The sequence below is a fragment of the Zalophus californianus genome, chromosome 14 (assembly GCF_009762305.2).
Source record: "Zalophus californianus isolate mZalCal1 chromosome 14, mZalCal1.pri.v2, whole genome shotgun sequence".
Classification (NCBI taxonomy): Eukaryota; Metazoa; Chordata; class Mammalia; order Carnivora; family Otariidae; genus Zalophus; species Zalophus californianus.
Genome location: NC_045608.1, coordinates 49,151,610 through 49,179,170, shown reverse-complemented (window position 1 = coordinate 49,179,170; position 27,561 = coordinate 49,151,610). Strand labels below are relative to the sequence as shown.

At 41.5% G+C, this 27,561-nt stretch overlaps 1 protein-coding gene across 3 annotated transcripts in view; it reads left to right on the top strand.

Moving 5' to 3' along the window:
- The window catches only part of CHST9 (carbohydrate sulfotransferase 9), a 256,861-nt gene extending 232,146 nt beyond the window's left edge, over positions 1-24,715 (top strand). For all 3 annotated transcript variants that reach the window (XM_027577035.1, XM_027577036.1, XM_027577037.1), the window contains one exon: positions 19,738-24,715. In XM_027577035.1, coding sequence (XP_027432836.1) covers positions 19,738-20,829 — 1,092 coding nt within the window. In that variant the 3' untranslated portion in view covers positions 20,830-24,715. The remainder of the gene's footprint in view (positions 1-19,737) is intronic.
- Positions 24,716-27,561: the final 2,846 nt, after the last annotated feature.

The window sequence follows — 27,561 nt, the reverse complement described above, 5'->3', positions numbered from 1 at the left end:
TTAAAAAGAACAAAAACAGCTAATTTGCCATCTCGTGTAAACGAATCACACCACCCTAAGATGTTACCATCTGATAAGCCAGTGAAATATAGTCCATGAGTGATTTTCTCATCAATCTGTTTTCCTTCTTTTTCTTCCCCTCTTTTGAGTTTTTCTCATCACATCCCTCCCTCCTTGCTAGCACTTGGAGCTAAAGATGAATAACTTGGGTAATGGGAATTTTTCAGCTTAGCAGATTTTATGAGCCAAATGGTTAGCGCCCTCATTCGGGATTATTCTCTCCACACAGAGCAAGGGGTATCAGCAGCCAAGTTCTAGGCGCCAGGAGCACAATGAGCAACATTCCCCAACTCAAACACCACCTCCGAGCGGAACATCTCTTTTTCATTTCTAGGATTAAAGCTTTGATCAAAATGGGCCACAGAGCCAATGTGTCATCATATTTTAGTATATACTTGAAACCACAGGGTTGGGTTTGGTTTGGTTTTTGTCTACCTTTAAACGATTTTACCCATATTACTCTTTCTCCTCGTGATAAGCAACTGAGTAAGACATCAAGTGAAAACTTGATATCTTCTGGAGTTGTGGGAAATAGGTGCTTGAGGAGTCATAATTTTGAGTAAAAGTGGCTCGTTGACATAAAAATTTGTGTTTTAAGAAGTAGTGATCTGGGCGCCTGGGCGGCTCAGTCGTTAAGCGTCTGCTTTCGGCTCAGGTCATGATCCCAGGATCCTGGGATTGAGCCCCGCACTGGGCTCCCTGCTCCGCGGGAAGCCTGCTTCTCCCTCTCCCACTCCCCCTGCTTGTGTTCCCTCTCTCGCTGTGTCTCTCTCTGTCAAATAAATAAATAAAATCTTTAAAAAAAAAGAAGTAGTGATCAAGGGATCAGAAATATTTTTGTAGTGTATACCTATCATTGCTTAATTCAGATGTACTCCATATAATGGTTCTAAAAAGCTATTTCCTTTGTATTTTAAAACTTTTAGACACTGTTTAAACTTTATCAGTTAGAATTTCACTATTTCCAACATTTGACCACAATACATATTTCTAAAAGCCCCAAAAAGAAAAAAATGACAAGAAGTGGTCATTAATACTAGACCAACTCTGCAGAATCCACGTTATATATAGTTTAGACCCCTCAGGGCAGATCCCCTGGTATCCATCAAGAGATTTCTTTTTTATTTTTGTGTGAACTTTTGTGCATAACTGCATTTTGTTGAGGAAATGTTCCTTGGTCTTTGTCAGAATCTCAGGAGTGAAAGAAAGTGTCCTGGAGAGTTTTTTCTACCTCTCAGTAGAGAGAGAAAGTGATCCCACTTAATTTCTTTTATTATGCGTAAATTGAAACCAATTTCATTTCAACTTTATTTTGTAAAGTAGCACTTACCAGAGAACCAATTTCTGTTCTTGTAAAATATACAGACAACTAGTGAAAATTCAGAGTACCAGTAAGGATCCTAGTAAAAGCTACTTTGTGTTTATTATCCTTACTGTGGAAAAAAGTTATTATCCACATTTATGTGGATAACATAACACAGTTATGTTATATTCCGTGGTCAGTCATCAAACAAGGAAGGAATAAACATGATTCTTCACTGTTTCATCATGCATATGCGCCTTGCTCAAAATGTATTAAAGGGGAGTATTTTCATCATGCTATTACTGAATAATTAAATTAGGCCAATGTTGGATGTGGATGTGGATGTGGGATAATGTAATTTACTTTGTTGAATGATTAGCCAATCAGATTTCTCTCATTTTCTAAGGCAATGGATTCACTAAAATGTGACCATAAACAAAATAGATTTTATTAGGCATAATCTACTTTGTAAACAAATGAAATTAATTCTTTGCCTGACCTAAAGCTTTGAAAATGAAAGACCAAAATTGAACACATGCTTCCAATTTTGGTTCTGTTACTAAGATGACACTTAATATAAAAGTTACAATTTAACTTCCCCTCAAGTATTCCATACTTGATACTAAATGACTCTTAGAAATATGTTCATCAACAGATGGGAGCCACTTATGGCCTCATAAACTCCAAAGCAAGTGAAATTATCTCAGCAAAATAGAAAGATTACAAGGAAGCCTCATCTGGTTATCTCAGAGATGACTAATGCATTGCATATTGGTTCAATGGTGCAATGAATATTGACAGATAACCACCCTCCCTCCTAGGAAAGAAATACGGAGGAGATGAATGCTACTCGTGTATGTTTTTAATCAGTCAATAAGCAATTTCAGTACGTGCCCTATGCTTGGAGCTGAGCTCAGTGTGACGAGATGTGGAGGAAAGTGACAGCACCGACCCTCTCCTAAAGGGATTGTCTGTCTTGGAAGAGAAGACTAACACGCCTTCAGTGCTGCACAGGGTGACAGACTGTGTTATTGCTTACTTGCTCTTAACCGCCTGGTATAGATACTGTGGGAGTTCGGAGAAGTCAACAATCAATGAAAAGTGGCCAGGGAAGAAGGATCATGGAGAACTTGAAACCGAACTGATTTAGATTTGATTCAGCGGGAAATACAACGTGCTGGCAGCAAAGTTTTGGGAATTGAGAAATGACCTCAGGAAAATTAGTGTGGAATTTTCTTAAAACCATATCCTGTATTTTCCTTTTTGCTCTGTCTCCAGTGGTGCCAGCCACCAGTCTCTCTCCAGGCTACTCTGCTTCCCCGTCCTACCAGGCCCCCCAGTCCATTCTCCGCTGGGCCGGGGGAGTGAGCTTTATAAAACGTCAGTCACATCATGTTATTGCCCAGTGTGAAACCTCCAGTGGCTAATATTACAATTCTGATGAGACCCAGCGTTCTTCCCATGATCTCCACCATCTGATTTTCCTACGAGATATGGTCCCACCCTCCTCTTTGGTTTCATCTTGTATCCCTGTGCCCTTCCCGCTCATGCGAAGCCACACGGGCCCTACCCTCCATCCTTCCACCTGCGAGCACCCTTTGCGCTCCCTGCCCCTGCCTGAAATGTTTGTCATTCAGATCTCTGCTCCGGTAGCTTCTCCCCAAATAGATCTGCCCTTGCCGTCTATTTCATGCAGTCTCTCCATTCCTCCCCCCAGCCCCCGCTACTCACATTCTATCACTCAGGCTGCTTTACAGTTTGTTTCACACTTACCACCATTCACAATTTTCTGGTTTATTCATTTGTTTATTTGTCCATTATCTACCTCCACCCACAAGAACATAAGTAGCATGAGAGCAGGACCCTTCTCAGAGTTGTTTGCCCCAGTGTTAAACAGTACACATATTACATGCTCAGTAAATACATCTCAAACGAATGCCTTGCTTAATTCATTCTGCGGGCAGCCAGTGACAGTAGTCTGGGCCTGAAAAAATGTGTGCCAGTGCTATATAGATAGTGGGAGTGAACACGTTAGAGAAAAAATGAATAGAATTTGGTGTCTGAATACGGGAAGTGAAGTAACCGTCTAAGACAAAGATTAACACGAGGCCCCTGGGGTTCCCGCAGAAAGGCGATACTCTCGGCAGAAATATAAAAGTCGTAGTTAAAAGCCACATTTTATGAGTATATACTGCATATCAGGCACTATGTATGTATTTCATTTATTTTTCACAACTCCATTAGGTAGGCATCACACTCCATTTTATAGATGGGAGGCTGAGTCGACTACCACCAAGTTGTTCAGTTAGAGATCTTATTCCAGTGAGTGAGGTTGATTTGGTAGAAAAGTACTGGTTTAATAGCAATTGACAATTGCACGCTAAGCAACATGTGTATATTCATCCAACACCCACTCTCACCACTCATCCTCTCCCTACGGTTTCAGTCTAGGAGCTTTCCTTTAACTTTAAAGGGGACTGGAGCCCTGGCAGGGGTCAAGACAGGCAAGCTGACCCTTCCCTGCCATTTAGTATCAGTAAACCCCTCCTCGTTCAGGAGGGAGCATGCTCTGATCCTAGGAATCTCAATGGATGGATCATGAGTCACAGGTGAGGCAAGAGGCTTTTCCCATTGGTCTGAGAACTGATCTAGAAGTTCAAGTCTTGTCTTTGGTGTTCACAGGTGGATGATGCTCAAATCCATCCACTTTCAGTTACCATACTGGCTATAGGCTAGTTACCAATGGTCTTCAGTTATGGGAGACCTTAAGAAAACCCCCTGTGTGGAGCCTGAGACTTCCTTTCCCCCGGTTGTGCACAGTTTTCCCTTGTGTGGGGAGTAAATGGAACCCATAAGCTGTGATATTATTTCTGAGCAAGGTACACCAAGATGTGTTTGTTCCTTCCAAGGAGCAGATTACAGAATTCTAGTGAGGCAAGGGAGGTGATGACGCCATGTCTGAAGGACCTTCAGAGAATTATGCTTGCTGGCTTGATGATATCAGTGTCTCTATAAATAGGTCAGACAGAAAGTCCTGTCCATCAGTGACTGGATGTAAGTGAATTGTGGTTGGATATCAACACGAGCCCGCCCCTCCCATTTGGCATTGTTGTTCCCAGGGCTCAAGTAGCTTTGGACAAGTATGTAATGGGTGGTGGAAGAAGCATTTCCCCAGGCATACGCTGCTTCCCAGAACTTGGACTCTGCCTAAAGAAAACAATGGAAAGGTTGGACGACCCCCAGCACCACCACCCGCCTGGGCCAGGGTCCCATTTGCACTTACCGAGGCTGGGCTACAGATGGCAGGTGCCTCTCTGTGATCCTCCCATGTCCACTAGGAGCTTATTCTATACCGGCTCTGGGGAATGAGGTTGTACAGACACTGAAGATTCCCAGGTCCTGGGATCGGGACCAATGCCGCTCATACCTGGTGTTGCAAAGAAAGGGGGACCCAAAGGAGAATCCATGGCCAGGGCCACTGATGCTTCTTCGTAGATATTTCCGTGACATCTTGAATCAAGTAGAATGACCTTCAGGAGAAACGACTCATTTTGGAAACCGCAAAAAACTTCAAAATTTAGATTAAAATAATACCGTTAAGATAAAATTGATAAAATTGAATGCATGAAGAGATGAGACCTACAAATACGCATTTTGATCATCACTTTGTTTCGGTAGAGATCTGTTCCTTCTGATGCCCTCATCTTGTAACTCACTCTACTGCCCCTTGCCTCTCTCTCCTCCTTTGCTGTGAGTTTATGTCTTACTGTCTCCCTTAGCATTCCTTCTCACACTGAAATCCCCCCAAAGAAACCCCAGTCAGCAGGGCCTCAGGATCACCCCGGCCTGATCTGGTGCCTAAGGCAACTCTCTCTTCCTAGTACAGGGCCCAGGTAAGCCCCGGGAGCACTTAAGTCTGAGGGGCCTGCTCCGGACTGAGAGGGTTGGGTCAGGCTTCGGGGAGGCAGCCTTAGGTAAAGCTGAGTTGTCAAATATGCAGGCAAGTAAGCCAGGGAGGCCTGTGTGTCACTCAAAGGTGCTGACACAGGCAAATCTGATCTGGGGCTGGCAGATGCTTAACCAAATAAGACAAATGGAATGTGTTCCTGCCAGTGTCACTGTGGCTCTCACAGTGTGGTCTTTCCCAGAGCTCAGGTGGCTTTGGACTGGTAGGCAATGAATGGGAACGCAATAGACCCTCGAGTATACGCCACTTGGGACTGAGTTCTCGCCCATGCCAACGCCCTCACCTCCACCATTGCTTTGACGCAGCTATTCTCTTGGACTCTGCATCTCTTTAAGGCTGATGTAATTTTTTTTTCTCTTTACCAATAAAGAGCCAAAGCTCTCCGTGTTTTCCAGTCTACAACCAAGAGGGGAGATGGATTAATGGACTTAGCTAGTCACTGTCCACACACCTGAGCAGAAGCGATTGCTCCAAACTTTCCCACTGGCTGCCAGATGGCCTACAGATCAGCTGCCCTGAAAGCTGGTGCTCACTCCTACTTAGTGTCCACCCCCACCACTTCATACAGGAATGGAGCCTGTTGCTCTGGTCATTTCAGCCTGGAGCTGGGGAGGCAGGCCTTCTGCATGAGATGCCCGGTGTCAAGGGAAAACCAGAGAAAAAAAGCACAGAGAAAGGAAGTGTTAATATTTTGGAGAAACCTACTGTATGTCAGACACTGTACTAGGCACTTCGAAGCTGCATTTATCTAATACATTCTCAAAAAGACTCCTTTTTTTGCTGCCACCAGAGTGTCAGAATCAGAGGGCTGAGATTTTAGGATGACCTTGGGTAAATGGGTCCAAAGAGGCTTTTTTGCTCAAAGTTGGTTCTAGGTCATAGGACTGCCTGCTCTGGGCAAGAGAATTCTTACAAATCTGTGTAGTCTAGTTCAGGTCCCTGGGACGAGATTCCATAAGGGGTTCCTTTCCTTGGCCTTATTTTATACATATGTACACAAACTCACACCATGCACATTTCCAAAGGGCAAGTGACACTTCCAAAGAGCAAGGAGTTTGGGATCCTGGATGCCATCCAATATGCCATCACTTCCATTTCAACAAGGCCAAGAACAAATAATTGGATTCTCGCTTTAAAAATGGGAAAACAGACCCAGAATGTTAATTGACTTCCTGTAACAACTCTGGCTCTGCCTTTGTAATATCCTCTCATCTCTTAATATTTTCTTGCATTTTGGCCAGACTTCCAGCTGACTACCAACACCTGCGACTCACTGCCTGAAGGAGTTCACCCTGGCTTCCTGCAGAACAAGCTAGAATTGCCAGACCTCTTCCCTGTAGGAGCCTCCAACCATGGCTGATGGGATTTGGTGGGATAACTCTGGAGCTCTGAAAGTTTCCCAGTGGAACTGAGATCCAGTTCCTACTGTGCTAACTTTCTTGAAAATTCACCCTATCCTCTCTGCTGTCTCTTCCCTACCTTACTTTCCTTTTCTCCTACAACTATTTGCTAGAATCAACTCCACATTAGCCACTTGCCTCAAATCTTTGGCTCAGGTCTGCTCCCAGAGAAACACAAATAAAGACACTGACCTAAAATCACCCATTAATAGGTGGAGAGCCTGGTCGATCTGACTCAAAATTAAATGTTCTTTATACTTTGTGGATCTGTCCAGCCACCATGTTCCTGGCCTCACAACAGCCTTCTTCTCTCTTGCACTTACATCTCCATCCTATGGAAGCAGCCCAGCCCCCTCCTCCACTGATGACCTGGGGCTCTGGCCCTCCCTGGCCCTCTGGTCCACCCTGAGTTGGTCCCCAATTCCAGTATCGTCTCATGGATTCATATCCCTTCCTTGCTAATCCCTATCTCTAATGAAAGAAAAGAAAAGAAAAGAAAAGAAAAGAAAAGAAAAGAAAAGAAAAGAAAAGAAAAGAAAAGAGAAAAGAAAAGAAAAGAAAAAAGAAAGAAAGAAAGGAAGAAGAAAGAGAAAGAAAGAAGAAAGAAAGAGAAAGAAAGAAAAAAGAAAGAGAAAGAAAGAAAGAAAGAAAGAAGAAAGAAAGAAAAAGAAAGAAAGAAAGAAAAAGAAAGAAAGAAAGAAAAAGAAAGAAAGAAAGAAGAAAGAAAGAAAGAAAGAAAGAAAGAAAGAAAGAAAGAAAGAAAGAAAGAAAGAAGAAAGAAAGAAAGAAAAGAAAGAAAGAAAGAAAGAAAGAAGAAAGAAAGAAAGAAAGAAGAAAGAAGGGAGGGAAGGAGGAGGAAGGAAGGAAGGAAGGAAGGAAGGAAGGAAGGAAGGAAGGAATGGAGGGAGGAAGAGAGGAAACTTTACACATAGATATTCCAACCCAGGGCAGCAGGCTCCCCCTTCCCCATTACACCTCTGAAAACAAGAGCAAGAACTGTCTAGCAACTGCATTCTCTAGAAGTGTAAGAGTCAAGGTTGCCTCCCCCATGTCTCTTCCAGAACCCTCTGAGATATACACATCTTCGTTGTTGTTCATCTTCAATGCAAGGAGATGGGCAACTGGTTGACAATTCCTAATTTTTAGAAAACTCAACACCAACTTGGAGATATTAAAGAGCCCTATTCCAAATCGATTAGATATCTACAATTCCGGTGAAATACCAAAATCCTTGCAGTGCAACATCCACTTGTCTCCTTCTTTTATTGCAAATATCTCTGACTGTATTTGTCACCCTCCTCCCCACGGGACATGTGCAGGCACACCCCAGAGAGAACATTGTGAGGAGCAAATATTCGGAATGGATTTCATGTTATCCTGCTGCAGCATGTCATTACAGTTTTGAGTTTCTTTAAAAAGCAAAGTGTTCTGCTCATTCTTCCTGGGATGGAGGTGGAGAACTGGACTGTGTTCTTGACTCCTCCACTGACTCCACAGGGTGACCTTGGGCAAAGTATTACACAAATATTTTTATTTATCCATAAATTTGAAAACAATAGCCTCATTTTTCTCAAGAAAACTTAGAAGAAAAATAAAATGATCAATCTATAAAAGCACAATGGACTCTTTGGACAGAAGCCCTATCTACGTACATACATTGAGGTTATGTCTGTTTTCAGGTTCTGCTGGCCTCGCCAAACCAAAGAACAGCACTATTCTCAGTAGAAACTTCCCCCTTGATGTTGACATTGCGCTACATCCTCAGTGCTCATCTTTTACGTTTCTTTGGTTTTAAGGGGGAGAAGAGAGAGAGAGGAGTTAAATCCAAAATTGAAAGAACTGGCAAGTGAAATTAGAATTTCAGTCCTTGCATCCAAAGTGACTTATAGAAATGAGCTTGTTGGACCAGCTTGAATAGCCTCACTACTGAAACTGTTGTTTTGTGTTCAAGCAGCTTAAATGATTTGAAGGTGGCAGCTGAGAGAGAACTAAAAGTCACTAGTTTCTTTCTTCCCACCCCCCCCTCTGCCCCCCAGCTTCAAGTGTTCATTATTTCTTCCTGGGACTGTAGGTGTGCTTTCTTTTCTTTTGTTTTCTTTCATTGTCTTTATCGCCACTCCCACAGATTTTTCTTTCTTTCCCATTTCCGTCTCTCAATTGTCTTCTGCCTTCTTTCTTCCACTCAGCTTTATCCCCATTGAGCATGTACCATAGACTCTTCACTTTGTTGTGTTTTAAGTGAGAAGAGGAGAAAAAGATTTAAAAAGCAAAGGAAAAGCATTCATATTCACCTAGAAAATGCCTGTCACATCGAGATGCTCGTAAATATTTAAGGAATAAATAAATAAAAATACCTAATATTTATAGAAAACATACTTGTGTTAAGCACTCTACACACATTTCCTATCATTCAACTACGCTGCAAGGTAGATGCTATTATTATCCCCATTTTAGAGACAAGCAGACTGAAGCTTAGAACTAAAATAGGGTAGCCAGGTTTGCTCTGATAGAAAATGAAAGAAATAGGGGCCACAAAACCAGGTCCACATGACTCAGAAATCCCAGTTCTCAACTATCATCCTGTCACGTGACAAACATATGCTTTATGGTTTACTGACATCAATTCATTAAACGGGCATTAAAGAGGGAGTAAATTGCTTGATGTATGATGCAGCTGAAAAAGGAAAAAAGCCACAAATGAGTAAGACCGAGGTTGGAAGCAGCAGCTGTGGTAACTTGGGCTGGTTATGTAAACTCCCTGAGCTTCGAGTCCTTCATCGGTAAAATGAACATATCCATATCTCATTTTGGGGTTGGTGCAGTGGTTAAATTAGCTTACTCCATTCCCCTGGCCTTTTAACTAGACAAACAAAATGAAGAAGAATATTCTAGAGAGAGGAAATAAGTCACAGAAACAGGAAACGGAGATGATTTTGCATGTCACACGCTTTCTCCAAGAAACCCTCCCTGCCCTCCAAGCTGGGATTAAATGCTCCTTTTTTATGCTCTTCTAGTATACCTCCTTCCTGTCTTGCCACCTGTCCTAAGTGTGGTAATTCTTGGTTTTCTCTTCTGTATCTCCCTCCCTTCTCCTGCCCCCAAGGCTGCCCCATAAGAGCAGGGACCAACTATGACTTGCCAGCTCTGCCTCCAAAATGCAGCCCAGGGCCTGGCACCCAGTAAGTGCTCAGGAAATGTTTGTTCAGTGAATAACCGAAGACGGAAGAGTGGGGTATGAGAATGGGAGGAGACAGGGCTGATGGCATTGCGTATTAGGACTGTATGCTCACACTCCTTCCCTGTCGTCCCAGGGTCCTGGTGGAAATGTAGCCGGTCTTCACCTCTCTCATAACTTCAAAACTAAGCAATAAGTTTCTGAAGCCCTTGGCCTAAGATTTGAGAGGAACAGCTGTGGCACAGAGGGACCAGACAGAGACACAATGGTCTGCATCCTCAGAAGGGACCCGCTTTCAAGCATCCCACCCACTGCCATCATCGCTCTTACTAACCACTAGAAATAACTAGGGCTTCATGGGAGTATGAAGAAATCTAACTGCGCTCAAATCTAGATAGAAGATAAATCACAAAAGATACATCACTAAAATGCCTGGGTGGCCCAGTCAGTTAAGTGGTGTCTGCCTTCGGCTCAGGTCATGGTCCCGGGGTCCTGGGATCGAGCCCCGAGCTGGGGGGGGGGTCTCTGCTCAGCAGGGAGCCTGCTTCTCCCTTTCCTTCCGCTGCTCCCTCTGCTTGTGCGCACTCTTGCACTCTCTCTCTGTCAAATAAATAAATAAAATATTTAAATAAATAAATAGAAGTAATATTACATAATTAAACTAGACAAATGTCAAAACTCAATGATAGGAAGGGGCATATCTAATCACCAATATTATCATCATCAAATGTAACTGTTAATTGCCTGCAAAGGTCCGCCCACAACAGACACAGGCACTGTGGACACTCTGAACTCAGAAAAGAAACTGGGCTCATGCAGTGTCCCTTTTCCTCAAGCTGTGTGCCTTAAACGAGTTACTTTATGTTTTTGAGGCTCCATTTCTTCACCTGTAACATGGAAGTGGAAGGTGACCTTAGCAATAGGTGGTGGTGTGGTACGGGTCTGGCACGTGGCAGGCACTCAAACCTGGCAGACGTTGTGATCATTATGGTGGCTCCAAGGAACGCCATCAGGGCCCATAAATTCAGCTAGCACCTCCCCCAGCCAACAACGTCCAAATCTGTATACCCAGCTCTGGAGTCCCTAATACCGACACCCCTATTTCTCAAGGGCACCTCAAACTCAAAAGATCTGAAACTGAAGATAGTGAATACCCACACCCACACCATTGCCTCCCATGGTACATGCTACTCCCTCTCTGGGAAATGGGGAGGCATTCTTTACACTTCTTCCGCCTCCACTCTTCCACTCTTACTGTCTGACCAATTTCCTAAATTTACTTCAAATAATTCCCTTTTTCTGCATTCTTACCTCATTGTCGTGGTTCCTGTCCTAAGAATGCCTGATGGACTGTCACGGTTCTCTTTTACATCTAGATCGCTTGCCCCCAGCTGTACCTCCCCACTGCTGCTAGAATGTTCATTCTAAGTCCCTGCCTTGTGGAAAATCCCTGTCATCTACATGGTAAAGTCTAGACTCTTTATATGGGCATGAGGAGTCAATCCCAACCTCAAATGCCTCTCCCTCTTGTCTGCATCTGGTCCCCCAAGTGTCTTCTCGTTGTCAGCTTGTATATAGTCTTTCCCATCCCTGGCTTGTTGACCTACCGGCTCCCCAGTGTCCTCCCTGATTCATCCCAGGCATCACTTCTCTGTGAAATTTGCCCCCCAAAATTTCTTCAAACTAAGTAACTCTTGTCTCTGTTCCCCAATACCCTATGTATCCTTTCATTATGGCAATTACCACATTTTTTCTCATGAACTGCTTATTTTTATCAACCCAATTAAACTTTGACCTCCTCAGGGGCTGTAAAATTTATCTATTTTATCCTTGTTTATACAATGCCAGACATAGCATATAGTAGTAGTTCAATATATGTGTGATGGATGAATGATCAAAGTCCTTCAGTTACATAATAGCACAATAGCAGATCAAGTTTTACAGAAGTATAATACTTGTCAACTGCATAAGGCCAATGTGAGCTAATTGCCTGAATGAAGGGAAGTATAGGAATGATATTGCTCTTTACTTCAATTAAATTCAAAGCATAGGTTTATTCAAGAGACTACTCTAGGTGCTAGTGGAGGTTCCACAGATTTATAAGACTGCACACTGACCTTTAATAAGCTTAAAGTAAATAGGAGAGGTAGTCACCTAAACAACCAACTATAACAACTAAGCAGGGTAAAATAAAAGATGCTCAACAGAAGACTTAACACTCAAACCAGGTTAAGACTTGTCTTTATACCCGGCTGTCCACTTCCACTCCCCCCAGCCTCCATCAGCATGCTGCTGAGCCTTTGCCACTGTGGTAATAGATTAATTAATTGTGTCATTATTTGCTTAGGGCCTTCTTCCCTATAAGAATATCAGCTCCATGTGGGCAAGGATCACATTTCTTATCCAGCCCACCATCCCGGGCATCTAGCCCTGTGCCTAATGTGTGGTAGGCCCTCAGTGAGTTTAGAGGGAGAGAGAAAGAACAATTAATGTCAATGTACCGAGGAGGCATATGGAACCAGAGGCCTTAAGGTCTAAAAACAAAGCTTTCAGATTTACTGCAGGGTTCATGAATAGGCCACATTTTTTTTTTCCATTAGATTCCTTTGAATAACTCACTTTTTTCATCTGAAGTGATCTATCTTTTAAGTAACTTGGCAAGCATATCCATTCTTCAAAGGTATTTATGGAAAACTATAGCTCTCTGCCTTGGTGTATGATTTAGCTGTGACTGAAAGAGTTTTCCCAATGAGAAAATCAAACAGTGTGAGCTGGAATAATTCACAGGTGGTACAGACAAAATGCTAATGTTTTGAAGAGAGCAGAATCCCTTGCTGGAGTTGTACGTGGTTTTCAGGGGGAGAGCAGGATTTTCTATCAGCCTAGGAGATTTGAAAAGTCCCAAGCAAAGGGGAACAAGAGTGGAGGGTGGCGAGAGCCCAGTGGAAGCAAGTAGAAGACCGTATGTGTCAAGATAGGAGCAGAGCACAGAGTGACAAGCCCGGTGGTGACAGGCTGCCGACGCCAGCCGAGGAATCCAGACTTGGGTCTATATATAGTTGAGCCCATTCCAGATTTTAAGGGCTGAAAAGTAAAATGATTTAGGAAGACTTATTTGGCGATAATTTTCAGGGAGACCAATTAGTAGGATACTAAAGAATACCCAGTTAAGAGATAATAAATGGAAAAGATTTTTAACAGCCATTATGAGATGTAAATTAACCAATTTACTTTTTGATTGTTAAACCATCTGTCAGATTTTGTGAGTGGGTGGCCAGAATGCAATAGAACCATTTCAGAAATAGAAAAAAGCACAGGAGGAACCACTTGGAGAAGGAACAAGATACGTTTGGCTTTATAGACCTTTGCTTTGGGGGCAAGCAGAACGAGGTGTCCTGAAGGAAGATGGGGATGGAAGAGTCTACTCTTTTTATTACTGTTGTTACTGTGATCAACATGAAGATGACGGTGGTGGAAATTCATTAGTATAAGCTTCAAATTTGAAATAACATCATCTCGGGGCGCCTGGGTGGCTCAGTCGTTAAGCGTCTGCCTTTGGCTCAGGTCATGGTCCCAGGGTCCTGGGATCCAGCCCCGCATCAGGCTCCCTGCTCAGCGGGAAGCCTGCTTCTCCCTCTCCCGCTCCTTGTGTTCCATCTCTCTCTCTCTCTCTCTCTCTCTGTCAAAATAAATAAATAAAATATTTTTTAAAATTAAATAAATAAAATAAAATAACATCATCTCATAGCCAAATCATGGAAGCAGCCCAAGTGTCCATCGACTGATGAATGGATAAAGAAGATGTGGTGTGTATATACACATGCACACACACACACACACACACACACACACACACACACACACACACACATTACTCAGCCATAAAAAAGAATTGGCAATGACGTGGATAGATCTAGAGGGTATAGTGCTAAGTGGAGTAAGTCAGTCAGAGAAAGACAAATACCCTATGATTTCATTCATTTGTAAATTTCACTCATATGTGGAATTTAAGAAACAAAACAAATGAATAAAGGGGGGGGAAGAGAGAAACCAAAAAATGGACTCTTAACTATAGAGAACACACTGATGGTTACCAGAGGGGAGGTGGGTCTGGGAAGGATAAAATACATGATGGGGATTAAGAGTATACTTCTCATGTGAGCACTGAGTAATGTATAGAATTGTTGAATCACTGTATTGAACACCTGAAACTAATAGGACACCGTATGTTAACTATATTGCAATTAAAATTAAAAACTTAAGAAAAAATAATAAATAAAATACCATTAATCTCAATTTTTGTAATCCAAACCCCTCAGTCATGGGAAGCCTTTGCTGTGATTGAAGGAAATGGAGTGGGGGTGGGAGTGGGGAGGGAGACCACCACACCCTAGGAATGGTTTTTATAAGGTGAGGTGATGGTGAGATAAGTGGCGCTAGGAGAAGGTCTAATGGCTGTCCAACAAGAAGCCTCCTGGGGAGTCATTACTTAGAATTAACCTTAGCCCATCCCTTGATTTAGTCAGAGCTGAGGAAACTAACTAGTACTCAATAAACTAACAGGAGGTTGAAGTCTCATTTATGAGCAATGAGCCTTTCCCTCATGCAGTTATCTCCCTAGCCAAACCAGCCATTAGCAAGTAGCTTGGGAAACATGGACTTCCATCTGGTCTGTGTGAAGGCTGATGAGACATCCCCACCCTCAGCAGACTATTTGTCTCCACTTAACTAAAATATTCACACCCACCATATTTGATGTCTTTCTCTCCTGGGTGGTATGAGACGAACTCTTACTTTCTTACTTTCATTTGCCATACTCTAGTTGAGTGGTCCCTCAAATGCCATTACTGCCTGCAGAGTGCCTGGGGAGCTTATTTACCTTAGAGTCCGGAGCCCCACCACAGAGATTCTGCTTCCGTGTGTCCACAGTGAGGCTGCGAGGCAGATTGCTGGCGAGCCTCCAGACGTTCCCAGGCAGCAGGGAGTGACTTTGAACCAATCTGATTTGGCAGGCAGGTAGGACTCCAAGCCTTCCATGCCTACTTTAGCATGAGCGGCTCTGTGTGTAACTATTTTATTTGTGCTCTCTTCTGCCAAAGATTTGTTTGAATACAGACTCAGCACCTTGACAAGAATTGGTCAAGTATTTATCCAAGTTAACCTTGACCTTTCAATTAACAGTTTTTCTTCGACAAGGTTATAAAACAATTGTGTGGAAGCCCATCATTAAATTAAAATTGCATTTACCACAAAAAATAAAGCAAAAGATGTACCTCTGAAACAAATAATACATTATATGTCAAAAAAAAAAAAAAGAAGATAGCAGGAGGGGAAGAATGAAGGGGGGAATCAGAGGGGGAGACGAACCATGAGAGACGATGGACTCTGAAAAACAAACTGAGGGTTCTAGAGGGGAGGGGGGTGGGGGGATGGGTTAGCCTGGTGATGGGTATTAAAGAGGGCACGTTCTGCGTGGAGCACTGGGTGTTTTATGCAAATAATGAATCATGGAACACTACATCAAAAATTAGTGATGTAATGTATGGTGATTAACATAATATACTAAAAAAGAAAAGAAAAGAAAGAAATAAAGCAAAAGAAACTTCTATTTTCTTTCTTTTTTTAAAAGATTTTATTTATTTACTTATTTATTTATTTATTTATTTATTTGACAGAGACAGACATAGCGAGAGAGGGAACACAAGCAGGGGAAGTGGGAGAGGGAGAAGCAGACTCCCCACTGAGCAGGGAGCCCGGTGCGGGGCTCAATCCCAGGACCCTGGGATCATGACCTGAGCCGAAGGCAGACGCTTAACGACTGAGCCACCCAGGCGCCCCAAAACTTCTATTTTCATGACAATCTTTTTCCTCAGTCATTGCTCTCCAATATAAATGAAAATGTAAATTTTCTGAACACCATAGTCTGAGGCACCACCTGATTTTTAAATGTGTAGTAGTCATTGAAGAGAACCTGAATTTCTCCTTCCACTTGGTATTTCAAGAAAATCTAAAATATCCCAAGTAAAAATGACTTGTATTTTAAAGTGACTATTTGTGCATGCGCAACTCTGATTTTGTGTACACAAGAAAGACATCTTGGCTATGTGCAGGGAGTCATCATACCGCACTATTTTTCCTATTTGAAATGACAAACAAGCTGACATTAGTCTCTTTGATTTAAAAAGGAAGAAGAAAAAATAATTAATTAATTAATTAACTTAAAAAGAAGAAGAAATCACTATCATGATACAATCAAGGTATAACCACTATCAATGTTTAGGAGAAGTTTACAAAGACCATAAGCTGGCATTGGCAAGAACACCATGGTAGACTCTTTTGTAAATTTATTTTTTATTTAATTAAATATGGTATAAAGGCTGGTAGAAGTGTAATATAATTGTGTAAATAAATCCTGTTAATAGAGAGATGTACAGATTCATTTTTTACTGTATCTTGAAACTTGTGAAATATAGAATCCACCTCTGGTTTTTTTAAAAATCCCATTTACCCACCGAACAATTATTTACTGATCATTTTCTGTGTGTCAGGCAACATGCTAGGTACTAGAGATCCAATAGAGAACAAAAAAGATAAGACCTCTGCAGTCATATTCTACTGCAATAGAGCTGGGAATGGGAGGAGACAACACAGAAGTAAGTAAATAAAATCATTTCATGTTGCCATAAATGCTGAGGAAAATAAGCAGCGTTCTTATTGAGGAAACTTATATGGGAGAGAATCTCAGAGGAGAACATAATTTAGAGAAGGTAGAGAGGGAATGCCTCCCCACAGAGGTAATTTTCTGAGAGTGAAGAGAAGAACCAGGCTTGCTGGCTACTAAGAGCTTGAGTAACGTGGTGAGAAGTGGTCAGAGAATTGCAAAACTGGAAGTAACGATGAGCAGGAAGGTTAGAGGATGGTGGTCAGAGAGACGATGGAGGTGGCGCAGGCTCTGGTGATGGCAAGGTCTACATGCAATTAAGAACACTTCAATTAAAAGCGAGGTGGTCCGGACCCCTGGGTGGCTCAAGTTGGTTAAGCATCTGCCTTCAGCTCAGGTCGTGATCCCAGGGTTCTGGGATGAAGTCCCACATCAGGCTCCCTGTTCAGCAGGGAGGTCAAGGGGCCGAGAGTTTATTGGGTGTCAGAGTCACCACACACAGTGACAAGAATGGGAATGAGAAGCAAAGTCTAAGCTAGGAGCTGAAGTCTTCAGTGCATGAAGCAGAAAGATCAGGGGTAAGGGCAGCCAACAGCGCAAGGAGGAGGAAGGGCAGTTGAGCAGGACACACACACTTCACAGAAGCAGAAGCTCTTGCCGGTGGACATGTTCTGGAAGCAGCAATGAAGTCCAAGGAAATCGTTCCCTGTCTTCTGGCCTGAGGGACAGGTGGTTTAAGGAAATAAAGTTGTGTCTTCTTGAGAAAGTACAAGGGAAGCAGAGTCTTGGGGGCCGGCCAGGTTTCATGTAGAGAAAGTCATGGGAGACAAACATTCCAGAAGCCTCTGGAGACTAAAAGGGAATTTGATGACCACAAGCAGAAGGTCCAGGGGGCACAGTGGAAGGCTGATTTCATTTTTGCTCTTGGAAGTGGGGCAGGAGAGAAATAATTAGGGTACATGTAGAGACACACAAATTACAGTCTGGCTAATAATGGACAGCTGGGGAATCTTGAAATTTACTAGGTCACTGGGATAAAACATTATTACTACTACTATAAAATAATAATAATAATTATTATTTATAGTTGTTAGTAGTAGAAGACGTAGCAGCAGAAATATACTGACAGTTTTACATCAGGCCTGTGCTAAGTACTTCCCATGCAGTCACCTGGTAACTCCATGATCTTCCAAAGCTCAGGTCAAATTTCAGATCATCTGTGAAAACTTTATGGACTTCGGGTCATTGATCAGGGTAAAGATGGATTCAGGGTTTTGACCTCATTCTGGCAGTTTCTGAGAAGACAGAGACAAACGGTTTTAGAGTTGACACTCCACAAACATTTGGCTCAATGCTAAGGAAGATTTGGGCAGCTGGTTTATGTGGCTACCTAAGCTGGTGTATGGCAATGAGGGGTTACTCACACAATCTTCTTGCGCTAGAAAAAAGCACTCCCCACCCCCACCCCACCCCACTTAAAGCTCAGCTAGTACCAGGACCATGATGCCTGGAGGTGGCTCCCATCCACGGTGCTTTATTTCTCTGCTCTTTTGCTCAATTTGCTAGGATACTCTTAATCAACCCGGAAGACTTAATTCCATTTATTCATTCAACAAATATGTGAGAGCAATTATTATAGACTATCAACCATTCTAGACATTGGGGTTACAGTGGTTAACTGGAGGGTGGGATGATAGATAGATAGATATAGATAGATAGATAGATAGATAGATAGATAGATAGATAGATAGATAGATAGATAATAGATAGATAACCCCTAAGAAACTTTCCCCACCACTCCCTTCACCACTAGGCTGGCGGCCCCATGCATTATTCCCACAGCACATCATTTATTCATTAGTTTTCCAATAACATGCTGACAATTCTGTATGTATATCTCTAGGCCAGTCTTCTCCTCAACCATCCTTTTCAAGTCTAAGTAAGATCATGTTACTTCTCTGCTCAGAGCGCTTCAATGGCTCTCTAGTTTACCCAGAGTAAAAGCCAAAGTCTTTACAATTTTTATCCCTAAGAGAGGACACCACCTTGTAAATCTTGTCTTCCGTGTCTTCCCTTATGCAATCATTGCAAGAGCTGTAGGAAGGATGTAGTCAGATGAACAGTAGATGGTAGGTAGGCTGATTCATCCCACTGACAAAAGAACTAAATTCGTGTCCTACTTTTCATTTAATATAGCAGGGTATCAAATAAACTTTTCTGGATTCCCTAATCATTCTTTGCTTGGGAAGGAGGAAAGTTTTCATACATGAATGAAATTGTATGATTACAGTTATTAAGTTATTACGATAAATGAATTTTATAAAATAAATCATTTTCCAAGGGAAAAAAATCTCTCTTTTTGCAAGTGCTTGGAAAACTGAAATGGTCACGAGGATTTTATATTTAGCCTTGCTACAATTTTAAGTTGTAATTTATGACTTTGAACTCTTCTGTGTTTACAGAATACCCCAAAAACAAAAAAAAAAAATTCAATCCAAATACAGCTGCATTTTATATCTACATTTAGTGCGCTAACTAAATCATTGCTTGAAGGTAATATGCTCCCAAATAGCTCAAGAATTATTGACCTACAGGATGATGGAGTACATTCTATTGTGTTACAGGCAAAGCTAAGATGAAAATTCAGGACACTCTCCTTTCCGTCTTGTGTTTACTCTGTGCATGTGTGTGTGTGTGCGTGTGCGTGTGTGCATGCGCGCACACGCACATTTTTGGAAGGTTATATAATTGATAACCACAGATAACAAACATAGTATGAAAACAATAACTGATTTACTATGATCATAGACTCAAATCAATACTAGTAGTTTTATCCCAATAACACTCAGATAATTTAGCATGAGAAAATCTATTAATGTAATGCAGCACATTAACATTAAATGAATGATAACATGTAAGTAACCCAAATATGTATAATATAAAATGTGAAACTTTGGTTCAGAATGAAGCATGGATACCATTTTTCATTGTTATATTTTCTCTGAAGAAACTTACTACAGAATGTATATTCAGCATGCTTTGCTAAATTGTTTTGGCAGCTTACATGAAATGTGCTCTCCTCGATAGTATTCTAAAACAAATATGTTACGATTCTTGTATTCCCGGGTTTGTGAATATGCTTTCAACATTTCTCCTTCTCCATTTTAACAGAACCCCGAGTTCCACATAACTGAGGAGCCCAAGGGAAAAAAGGAAAATCTTCTGCTCAACTCTGAGAGGCCGACTAGGGTCTTAAGGAAGACTAGCCACTCACAAGGAGAGGATGGAGCTTTGGGTAAGCCCACAAGGCCACAAACAATTAAGCTAAGTGAAAAACTTGAAGGAACTAAGACCGTTTTTAAGAAGTTCAGTGAAAGGAAATGGCCATTGGACATCCACCCTTTAAACAAAAGTTTAGTCAAAGACAACAAGTGGAAGGAAACAGATGTGGCCCAGGAGACACGCAGGTCTTTCCTTCAGGAGTTTTGCAAGAAATATGGTGGGGTGAGTCGTCCTCAGTCACATCTTTTTCATATGGTATCCAGGATCTATGTGGAAGATAAACACAAAATCTTATATTGTGAAGTACCCAAGGCTGGCTGCTCCAACTGGAAGAGAATTCTGATGGTACTAAGTGGGTTGGCTTCCTCTGCATACAACATCTCCCATGATGCTGTTCACTACGGGAAGCATTTGAAAAAACTAGATAGCTTTGACTTAAAAGGGATATATTCTCGCTTGAACACCTACACCAAAGCTGTTTTTGTTCGTGATCCCATGGAAAGGTTAGTGTCCGCATTCAGGGACAAATTTGAACACCCCAATAGCTATTACCATCCGGTATTTGGGAAGGCGATTATAAAGAAATATCGGCCAAATGCCTGTGAAGAAGCACTAAATAATGGATCAGGAGTCAAATTCAAAGAGTTTGTCCACTATTTGCTGGATTCCCACCGTCCCGTAGGAATGGACATTCACTGGGAAAAGGTCAGCAAACTCTGCTATCCGTGTTTGATCAACTATGATTTTGTAGGGAAATTCGAAACTTTGGAAGAAGACGCCAATTACTTTTTACAGCTCGTGGGCGCTCCAAAAGGGCTGAAATTTCCAAACTTTAAGGATAGGCACTCTTCTGATGAAAGAACCAATGCTCAGGTAGTGAGACAATATTTAAAGGATCTGACTAGAACTGAGAGACAATTAATCTATGACTTTTATTACTTAGACTATTTGATGTTTAATTATACAACTCCATTTTTGTAGTTTGCATTCATTTTCTAAAACCCTGTATTTACTCCATGGTGATGGCCTCCAATCAGCTAACTGTAATTTTCCTACAATTCTCCGTGTGAGAGAGAATTTAACTAAGTGTAGTTGTCTTGATTTAATGAAGATTTTTCCCAAATAGTATGACACCAATTGGCACAAAGTTTTAGGAAAATTACCTTACAGAGATGTGTAAACAACTTGACTTGCTCTAAAATGTTTGGGAAATAGCTGCTTTTGCATTATGGATTATATTATAGAAGCAATAACCTAGCCAGCTGCTACATTAGCTTCAATAGCCTCTTGCAATGATAGGAAAGGGGATCTAAAATAGCATGAGTATATGTCTACATCCTGGAATTTGTTGTCTAAAGTGCATGGATATATTTTTAGCAGTCTGTGACATACTATTTGAACATTGGAGAGTTTTCTTACACCCTGGAAGTCTTTCTATTGACTGCAATGATAAGCCAATTTTGAAATAATATTTTGGACCTAGGCATTTAACTTTAGATTGGAAGGCATATATGATTTACAATATGAGAATATAGCAGAAAAACCAGATGAGGCTATGGCTTTTTATATTCAACAGCCAATAAAAAATGCACAACATGCTAAGATCAAAGCAACAAAAACAACCTTCCTCTTCCAGAAAAACCTTAGGGAATTGATTCTGTTTTCTTTTGAGCCCTCTGTGCAGAGACAGAATGAACATAACCACTAAAGGTCTTCTCTTCTGAAGCAGGCGGTTGAGAAGTTTAAGCCTCATCAGATATAAATGTGCTCCTAATTCTGGTTTAATTGGGCAGGGGGGAAATTGTTTCAGGATGGAATAATCATCAAAAACAAAAGTTGCCACTCTGAATGTAGGCCTCAAACAATAACAAAGTTTTATAAGAATATTATTTGAATCAAAGCATCATGTGCGTAGCTTTCTATGTGGAATGTGATCTAAGAATAGCTTTTGTTTCCAGTCTAATTACTTAGCTTGGGAATGACTTTTTAAAAACTCATATACCACTTCAAAGATAGGTTATATTCTAGAGAATAAACAAAACAAGAGCCCCTAGAAACATTTTTAATAGGCTTATGCATAAACAAATTAAGGTATTTTGTTTTTAAGTTTAAATATTCTATACTAACAGAGTCAGATACCACTGCATTCATATATTAAATCAAAGTTTTTGGAAAATAGGACCAGGTGTCACCCCTATCAAAAGTTGTAATGCATTTTGGAAATTTTTTCCAAAGGACCCTAAATTTGAAGACACATTTGGATGGGGAACTTATTTTAACTGGCTATTACCTTGAGTTAAGAAAACCACATGTCATTCAAACCTGGTTTAAATGCAGCTCTTGAACATGTTCTTCTTCCCAAGCGATCATTGCTTCTCATCAGTAAATACTCGGTAACATCTCTCAGAAAAAAGTAGGTATTAATATTTAAATATTAATAGACCAAGCTAGTTACAGTTGTACTTATTTCATTCTGATTTTCCATTTCATGGCTGAGTATTCATAAATTGCTTCCCTCAACACATACCTGCCTTGTCCCATCTGTGTCTCCCAATGAGTACGTAACTGCAGCAGGCTCCCAGATCATAAGTATTAAAACTTTCAAGCCAATCTTTTACTACTTTCCACTCCATTTACTCTTGCCTCTAGACCATACACTTAGGCTGTGCTCTCTGTTTTTAAGGAGTTTTACTCTAGAGTAATCTAAATCATATGATTTAAATTTTGCCGTACCATGTAGAGTGGACTCCTTGTAACTTGGAGACATTGAAATTATCTTTTTATGGAGGAAGAGAGGGAATATAAACTATGCCAAGAAGCCTGAAATTTTACTCCTAAACTACAAAAAGAAAAGCTAGTTTTCGATGGGATCTACTATAAAGTACAGAAGAAATTTTCTCAATGCTATTCTAAAACCTTATAAGGAACAAAAAAAAAAACTGTTCATAACTTTGAAAGAAAAAATGGAAACAAGTATCCTATCTTTCTCTTATTAGCATTTCTACTGCATTTATGAGGATGGAATATATATGTGGAATACACACACACAAACATGTTTGTATATGTATGCACACACACACACACACACACTCACACACACACACACAAATATATCCATAATACTGTTTGGCACTGGAGGGAGAGAAGAGAGCTGATGCTGTCTATCAAAGCTGTTCTATGCCTTTTGCTGTATATTCTCCTTTCCACTGAGCCTGTGTAACCAGAGGTGGTCCTTCAGTCATTCTCTTCCTAAAAGACTCCAATACCAGCAGGCATCCTGTGTGGCTGTGAGTTCCCGAGGCCACATGTTAAAAAGGTTTTATGAAGGGGTGCCTAGGCGGCTCAGTCAGTTGAGCGGCTGACTCTTGGTTTCAGCTCAGGTCATGATTTCAGGGTTGTGAGATCGAGCCCCACGTTGGGTTCCACATTCAGTGGGGAGCCTGATTGAGGATTCTCTCCCTCTGCCCCTCCCCCACACTCTTTCTCTCTCTCTCTCTAAAATAAATAAATATATCTCTTTTTTAAAAAGGGGGGGTTATGAAGGAAGAACACATTTTTTATGTACCTACTCTTCTTTTAAATGACTTCTGTTCATGGCAGGGCCGAAGAAGCCAGTCACCATCTTGGATTCCTTGTGATGTTAAGTACCTTTTCCATTTATCGTTTCTGAATTACTCTGCTTTGCAGACCAGCTCACATTCACCATTGTCGTTTCTGCCTGTGCACAAGCCCCAGGTGTGAGCATCACTGCTCCTTTGAACGGTCACAATTTCATGGATTTTCATTCCTAAAGGCAAGTAACCAAATCTAGACTCATCTTCCAGATGTCCAGTGGTCACATTCTAACACTAACATGCTCTAGGTATAATTATAAGTTCTCTAATTAAACCCTAAGAGTCTTATTTGTTTTTAGAGGCGGCGGTAACAACCGCGACGTGTCTCATCACTCTGTTATTCCCCTGCCTGGAATTACTAGCACGGTAAAAGTTGGCAATTAAATCCAAACTCACAGTTACTTGATGTGGTAAACCATCTATGGATATGTATGGTTGATGTGATTGTGCCCGGGAACTGTCATAAATTTCAATGGAAATGCATATACAGGACACTCAACTCTAATTTTCTCACACGTTTGGAAATATCCTTCAAGTCGATGGGAGTGCGGCTACTTGCTAAATTCTCTAACTTCACAGGCTATAAAATATTATCTAGCAATTCAAGAGCTACTTGGATACCATTTATAATCAGGAAGAGGAAAAAAACGTTTCCACTTTACATATGAATAATTATTCATCAAAGAAGTACTGTCTCCTAAAATATATAGTGTTTAGCTGAAAAGAATATATAAGCAGATGCAGGGAATTTTAAATATGAGTTCCCTTTGAAAGATCATTTGCAGAATTGGTAGAACCTGGAATCCATAGACTGAGGCTACTGTAAACATCTCCCTACCGTAAGTTCTCACTTGACCTCTTCGGGTGTCTTAAGCCTCCAGGCTTTCATGGAATATGGCAAAGCAGAAACTCTGCCATGCCTAACATCCCCAACATCCTCTGAAATTTGAAGGATGGTTGCCCTTAGGCCTTAAAGAGTAGCTCAATCACCCAAGGACCTTAAACCAAGGCTAGTTTAGTCCTACCTCTAGGGGCATACCTTTCTAATCTCAACCATAATCATTATAATACTATTCATGATAATAATCAAACGTTTATTCCTTTATTTAATCTCCATAGTCAATCTAAGATGCTATGTAGGCCCATGCGCACGCATGCACGCACACACACCCACACAATAATATAATAAAGAAAACTAGGGGTGCCTGGGTGGCTCAGTTGGTTAAGCATCTGCCTTCGGCTCAGGTCGTGATACCAGGGTCCTGAGATCGAGCCCCATGTTGGGCTCTCTCCTCGGCGGGGAGCCTGTTTCTCCCTCTCCCTCTGCCTGCCACTCCCCCTGCTTCTGCTCCCCGCCTCCAATAAATAAAATCTTTTAAAAAAGAAAGAAAACTAAAGCAGAGTGGTTGAGTGACTTGCTTAGTCACACCTGGCGCGGTGCCTGGGTGTCTTAGTCAGTTAAGCAGCCAACTCTTGGTTTCGGCTCATGTCTGATCTCAGGGTCATAAGATCGAGCCCCATGTCCAGCTCCCCGCTCACCACGGAGTCTGTTTGAGTTTCTCCCTCCCTCTTCCTCTGCCCCTCCCTGCTTCTCTCTCTGTCTCTCACTGAAATAAATAAATAACTCCTTGAAAAAAAAAATAAAAAGAATCACAGCTGGTAATTAGGGTTGGGAGCTGGAATGAATCCAAGCAGCAAAAACCACTACCAAACTCTCTTCTTGGTTTGAAAACAGCTAACGGCAAGAAACATATATTGGCATCTCGAAACTTTTTTGATGCAAATATAGATATTTGTGTGTGACACGTGTGTGTGTGTGTGTGTGTGTGTGTATTTAGCTGGTTATCGCATTTCAAATCAGCTCATCCCTTTAGTCCTGATGAGTTAAACTGACAGATTCAAAGACTTTGTAAGAAATTAAGCTTTCTTCCCCCTTTTTTTAAAATTCCCAGTTGATCATGGAATACAGTGTAAGAAAAACAAAAGTCCCTGGAACATATTTAGCATAACAAAAACAAAATATCATTTTGACAAGAAAGTCCAGACAGCTACAAGAGTGGGCAAGGTCAAGGAGAATATAGTCCAAAGAGGGAGGGAGTCTGGCCAACTTACCCCAAATAGGCACTTGAAGATGGTCATGGTTCATTAGTTTCTGCCAAGAGAGAGCTCCTTAAATACTGCTAGGAAGTACGCGATCGTGTATTGTCTCTTTCCTGAGCTCCCGTCCCCAGTACTAGGTTAGTTGTTAGATAACCCTAAACTCACTCAAGAAGATTATAGAAGAGTAGAGAGGAGCAGCTTGACTCAAACTAACTGAAAAACACGCTGAAAGGTTCAAGATAAACAAGTGCTCGGCTAGAAGAGGGCAGACTTTCCCAGGTCTTCCTTCGGGATAGCCCACATGAGGAAGGCCAAGTCTGGGGAGCTCAGCAAAAGGGTGTTGCCTCACATCATTTAGTTCCCAGAGTTGCCTGGTCACACACACATCTTATCCACAATCATATCCTTGCAGGCGTATTCAAATCCTTTTACGCAATCCTTTTTCCATCTCTAAGCCTTTGTTCAAGTCTTAACTCCATTTTGAAATACTCTCTTCTCTCATATCTAGACATTCATTTCATGTTAAGTCACCAAGGAATCTCTTTAGATTATTCAGTTTTGCAGCCTCATTACTTCATGAGCTCTCCGATCAATAGAAAAAGGCAAAATGATTTTCCCCTGGTGTGACATGCATCAGACTCTTCTTTTACCAATAAATGCAGGCATTCCTTCCCTTCCTTTTTTTTTTTGCTTCATTTATTCGTTTGTTCATTTGCTACATCCCTCTTCATATTGCATATAAAATCTCTGTTGCCATTGGAATATGTTCTAGGTCTTCCAAGAGGAAAGGAAGTGTGTCTATTTAATTCGCTTTGCACTGTTACTAGCACAGCCCTGCACGGAAAGAAAGAGTTCTTGGCTCAGTCATTAGGCGTCTGCCTTCAGCTCAGGTCATGATCCCAGGGTCCTGGGACCCAGCCCCACATCGAGCTCCCGGCTCCGAGGGAAGCCTGCTTCTCCCTCTCCCACTCCCCCTGCTTGTGCTCCTGCTCTCACTCTCTCTTTCTGTCAAACAAATAAATAAAATCTTTAAAAAAAAAGAGTTCTTGATAAATATTCTTGACAATATAGTTTAAGGGTTCTTCTACCGCATTTCTTAGTGTATAATATGTGCATTATTGCCTTATGACTATACGGTCACTGGATCTAAATTAAAAAAAAGCACTAAAGCCGGGCAATTGGGGGAAGTTATCAAGGCCATGTGCCTTCTCTATCCTAATAGTCACACCTTAGCCAGAAGTATAGCTGTGGACACAGCAATCCTTCACATTTCCAAGATGACATATTTGTTTATTTGGTTTGGGGTGGAAATGTTGAAAAAAGGTATGATTCTGGTCAATCTGAAAGCCATTTACTGAGCAGGGAACAGACACTGGAAAATTACTTTACATACATTCATTTAATGACATGAAGAGTAGGTCTAATCCTTCCCCCCAAAAAGCAAAAGTTCGATATCATTCCACCTGTCATTTTATGAGTGAGAAGACCGAGGGTCAGAGAGGTTTCATGACTAGCCGCGGAGTCAGCTTCCTGCTAGGGTCTCTCTGGCTGCAGAGCTGAAACCACACGCAGCAGCCTATGGGCCAGATCCAGCCACAGATACATTTGGTTTGGCCTACAGGGCATTTTACTTAATATTTGAATTAGTTGTCAACATTTTAAAATTGGAACTCTTTCATCAACAGTAGGGAATTTCTGTTACCCTGCATCATACATGCTCACCTGAACACAGTTGAGCAGCGTCAAGTTCAGCCCCTTCAGAGAAGCTGGACATCCCCAGCAGTTCATGTTAAACATGGCTAACAGTGTAGGTACAGAACTGTAGTTGGTTGTGCATTTGTGATTTTGTCACACTCTAGGCATCCTCACTCATTTACCTTACCTGGTTAGTCCCTAAGTGCCCCACCTTTTCATCCCTGCTTTGAGTGCCCCTTTTCCACGCTCCCAAAGGAAAAGCAATTCCTGGACATTTTCTTTGACCACGTTTGTGTTATGCAAT